The 4,829-nt window shown below is 60.4% G+C and overlaps 1 protein-coding gene across 1 annotated transcript in view; it reads left to right on the top strand.

The window, feature by feature from the left end:
• Positions 1–4,015: 4,015 nt before the first annotated feature.
• Positions 4,016–4,829, top strand: part of LOC114072084 (protein Wiz-like) — a gene marked incomplete at its 3' end in the record, with an annotated part of 17,692 nt that continues 16,878 nt past the window's right edge. Inside the window, exon 1 of the mRNA XM_027910003.1 lies at positions 4,016–4,173. Within this exon, the coding sequence (XP_027765804.1) occupies positions 4,016–4,173 (158 nt within the window). The remainder of the gene's footprint in view (positions 4,174–4,829) is intronic.

Below are 4,829 nucleotides of genomic sequence, written 5' to 3'. Positions count from 1 at the left end.
TCCTGCCAAGCCTTCCTCTGCTCCTGGAGACCATCCCCACGATGGTCCTTTCCACCCACCCTTTCCCCCTGCGTGGGTGAGGGGCTTTCCCCGGGGCCGGGGCGGTTTCCCAGCCTCTCCCTCCTGGCTGGGGTCGAGCCCTCGGCCTTCCCGAGGTCTCCTCACTCGTCACCCCCCTGGCTAATTAGCCGCCTCGTGCCAGGGAAGATGTCATGTTGTTGCCTAGCGAGTAAATAATCGAGCGCTCCAGGCCGAGACGGACGGGACGTGGAGCGCGCTCGGGAGGCCCTGAAGTTGGGTGGAAAAAAAACCCCAACGCTCCGTGGGCCTCCAGCGCAGGGACACCGAAGCTCTGGGCCCCTGGAGCTCTTCCCAAAGGCTCTGGGTCTCGGCAGCTTTGCCCCCAAAAGCCCCAAAATCCCGGGGTTGGGTTGGGTTGGGTTGGGTTGGGCGGTTGCCGGCGAGCGCGCCGACCTTCTCGCCGCGGCAAAGGTGGCTCGTGGCAAGGTCCTCCGAAGCGCCACCGGGACTCTGTGGGGTGAGGGGGGTCCCAGAGGATCTCCTTGGCTCTGTTACCCCAAAGTGGTGGCGCTGGACGGGCCGGGCTGGGCCAGGCAGGGAGTGGTGCCCGGTGGGGGTGAAGGTGTCACCGCGCGTTGTCCCCGGCCCGGGAGCACCTGCCGTGCCCGTCTTTCGGTGCCTATAAATAGCACCCCCAAATCCAACCCCCACCTTCCAACCCCCCCCCCAGCTCGTGTTAACCGGGCCACGGTTTAAAAATAAGCCGGGGGCAACGGTGGGCACGGCCCTGGATCCTCCCGCTGCCGGAAAGTAGGACGTGGCCCAGCCCTGCCCGTCCACTGGGCATTGGTGGGGAGGAGCAGCTCTGGGCTGGCTCACACTGGGCTGGTGGCTGTAACAGCCTAGTCTGGGGTAGATGGGGTAGATGGGGTGGGGAGGAGCAGCTCTGGGCTGGCTCACCCTGGGGTGATAGCCCAGTCTGGGGTAGATGGGGTAGAAGGGATGGGGAGGAGCAGCTCTGCACCAGCTCACACTGGGGTGACAGCCCAGTCTGGGGTAGATGGGGTAGATGGGATGGGGAGGAGCAGCTCTGCACCAGCTCACCCTGGGGTGATAGCCCAGTCTGGGGCAGATGGGGTAGAAGGGATGGGGAGGAGCAGCTCTGCACCAGCTCACACTGGGGTGACATCCCAGTCTGGGGTAGATGGGGTAGATGGGGTGGGGAGGAGCAGCTCTGCACCAGCTCACACTGGGCTGGTGGCTGTAACAGCCCAGGCTGGGGTAGATGGGGTAGATGGGATGGGGAGGAGCAGCTCTGGGCTGGCTCACACTGGGCTGACATCCCAGTCTGGGGTAGATGGGGTAGATGGGGTGGGAACGTGAGTGAGTGAACGTTTGGGTTTTTGGGATGGTTTCTTCCCATCCTCTCCTGCTCCATCCAGGCTGCCCAGGTCCCTGGAGAGCCACAGCCAGTGGCCTAAATCTCTTTTTTGGTTTTTTTCTCCTCTCCCTCCTCAAATTGTGGGATAAAAAAGCTGGGAGTGGCTTTGGAAGTGGCCGTGGAAGTGGCCGTGGAAGTGGCCGTGGAAGTGGCTGTGGAAGTGGCTGTGGAAGTGGCTGTGGAAGTGGCCGTGGAAGTGGCTGTGGAAGTGGCTGTGGAAGTGGCTGTGGAAGTGGCCGTGGAAGTGGCTGGGGACGGAGGTGCCGTCACCTTCTCCCAGCCCCAGGAATGATCTCATGTGTGGGAACGAGACCATGTTAATCCGGCCTGGGAATTCCTGGGGATGAGAGAAGGAAACTCCCGTTGCCACTGGGGCTCCTGGTCTGGTCAGGACTGTGGTGGATACCAGAAAAAAAAGGGGGGGGGTTTATTTGTATTTGTAGCAAAATCAGGACCAAAGAAAATCCTGGCTTGATCCTTGGTGACACCGGTCGCTCCTGAACGAGGCTGAAAGATAAACCCGAGGGATTTTGTGCCTCTTTCACCCCAAATCCAACACTCCACGGGCCCTGGGAGGGGAGATCTCCCAGCTGGCTCGGAGCTGGTGCGGGATTTGCCGCAGGAATTGCCCGCTCGGGTCCGTGTGTCCCGCGGGATTCACCCCGGGAGTGCTGGGACCGCTTGGACACGGTGGTTGGGGGACCCTTCTGTTGCTTATCAGGGCTCTGGGGGGGGTCCCAGGGAGGTGGAAATGGTTGTTCCAGTTTCCAAGGAGGTCAGCGAAGGTGACCCAGGTAATTAGGGAACCGTCGGTCTCGCTTTGGTGGCCGGTGAATGACGGGGGAGGTGACTCCGGGATGGCCGGAAAAAACACTCGTGGGGTTGATCAAAGAGGGGAAAGCCCTTTCTCCTGGCTGGGAGCTCCTTTGGGATGAGGTCACTCGCCCTCAGGGGTGAAGGGAAGGGACGGGATGTGGGTTTGGGGTGTTTTAGCAGAGCCTTTGGTGCCGTTCCCGAGGATCCTCCCGGGATGAGCACGGACACACCGCGCTGGTGGAAGGGTTGGGCTCAGCGAGTCGCGAGGGTTTGGCTGGTGGCCCCGTCCCTGGTGGGGTTTTGTCACCTCTGTGGTTGTAGGGCTGGCCTGGATGTGGGAGCTGGGGGAGTTTGGTGGTGACACCAAACTGGAGAAGCCGCTGATCCCCTTGAGGGTGGAGAGGCCTCACGGAGAGACCTCGGCAGGTCAGAGCTGTGAGGCACCGAGCGAGGGCAAAGGATGGATTCTGCACCTGGAATGGCATCCTCTGGGATGGACGTGGGGATTTGGGGCTGGAGTGTGGCCCTGCAGGGGGGTCTGGGGTTTTAGGTGCTGGGAAGGTCAGTGGGAGTCACCCACGAGCCCTCACGGCCAAAAGGGTCAAGAACTGGGTTGTCCCACCCCTTGGTGGCACTTTTCCCACTTGGATCCCTGTTGTGGGACAACTGGTGGCACTTTTCCCACTTGGATCCCTGTTGTGGGACAACTGGTGGCACTTTTCCCACTCTGCTCCCTGTTGTGGGAGAACTGGTGTCAATTTTTCTACTTGGGATCGTGCTCTGGGAGAACTGGTGGCACTTTTCCCACCTGGGACTGTTTTGTAGGAGAACTGGTGGCACTTTTCCCACCTGGGACTGTGTTGTAGGAGAACTGGTGGCACTTTTCCCACTTGGTTTTGTTCCTGGGGTGCGACTTGAGCTGAGCAACTGCTTCCCTTCCTCCTTGGTGGCACCAGGTCTGGATTGTCCCCTGTGTCACCTGGGTTGTCTGGGTGGGAAAGATCCTTTTTTTGGGCGAGATCCTTCCTTTTCTTTGGAGATCCCTTCAGAGATTCCAAGCCCTGGTTGGTGGCTGAGGATATTCCCAATTTATCTCTAATTTCCAGCAAATGCTGCTGGTGGATTGCTCCTTCTTCTCATCCCAGGACCTGACTCCTGCTTTTCCACCCTGGGATCCGTCCTGGGGTGCTGAGGACCCCCAGCTCTTCTCAGTGGAGGGTGGAGGAAGGATCTCAGTAACTCCATCTCCTCCTTCCTGGATCCTGGCACATTCCTGGTGTATCCTGGGAGTGCTGCCAGGGAAGCCGCTGGAGACTCTCCAGTGGCACCGACACCGTGCCAAGGTGGCTCCAAAGCCCGTGCACATTCCAAGGATTAATTCCAACCCCTCTGGGGCAGCATCTGCTCTTGGATTCCTGCCAGCACCGTGCGCTCTCCGGGGCTCTCCCGGTGGGATTAATGAGCATTCCCAGGTCTTGGTTTCCAGAACTGGGAGGGACAGGTCGTTCCAGGCTGCAGGAAGGTCCCTCAGGAATCCTCTCAGCATCCAAAAGAGCTTTTTGGGCACCTCCCCACCGGCTGAGGGTACAGCGAGCTGAGCTTCCCGGGGCTTTTTTAAGGGGATTAAATCCCAGTTTTGTCCACGGGGAAGCCAAAACCCGCCGGCAAACGGAGGGAAAAGCTGGTGGGGGCGAAAGACCTTGGAGCGAAAAAAGGAGGAGGAATCAGCAAAGGGGGATGAATCTCCTGGAATTCCCGGCCGACACAAACACTCCCGCCGATGGGAGCAGCCGGGATCCGCTGGAAACTTTTCCGAGGGAGGTGGATCCAAACAAGCCGAGCTTGCGACAGAGCCTGGACGCCTTTCAAGCCACTCCGGGGGAAGCTGCTCCTCCGTGAGGTGCTGGATGTGCTGACGAGGGAAGAAGCTCCTTGTGCCGGTCCCAGGAACCCCGGGAGAAAGCTGGATGGAGCAGGGCAGGATCCCGAGGCTGAGAGCTCTCTGAGGGAGATAAAAGATTTTTCAAGGATCAGCTCGGAATGGCCCGTGAAAAGGGCGATTTGGGCTCTGGGCCGCAGGTAAAAGCCGTGAATGGAGGGGTGCCCCCCCCCCCACCCCGGGCGGGGCTTTGGACTGGCCTTTGTTCCCAAAAAAACGGCCGGGAATGGGAGAAATGCAGGTCTGGAAGCACCTCCGGTAGCAAAAACCTCCCTGAACCCGGGGTTGGATTGCGCGGGGGGGGGTGTTGGAGGTTCCTGCCCCGGGTAGAGGATGCTCCAGGTCCCCCCCCTCGTCCCTCCGGATTTGGGGGCACAGCCCGAACTCCGCGGGGCTGGAGCGGTGAAGGAACGGCTGGATTTTTGGGAGCCTCCACGGGCGCTCCATCAGCTCCCATCAGGAATACTTTGGGAGACAGGTCGGTGCTGCACGGAGCGGGGGTGGTTAAGGAGGGCCTGGGAGAGGAGAGGATGTGCTGGGAGGGGTTGGAGCTCTTTTTTGGGGGTTGGAGCTCTTTTTCGGGGGTTGGAGCTCTTTTTCGGGGGCTTGGAG

The sequence above is a fragment of the Empidonax traillii genome, unplaced genomic scaffold (assembly GCF_003031625.1).
Source record: "Empidonax traillii isolate 1590-97213 ecotype Southwest subspecies unplaced genomic scaffold, ASM303162v1 scaffold2603:size33552, whole genome shotgun sequence".
Classification (NCBI taxonomy): Eukaryota; Metazoa; Chordata; class Aves; order Passeriformes; family Tyrannidae; genus Empidonax; species Empidonax traillii.
This window is presented reverse-complemented; position numbering and strand designations above follow the sequence as displayed.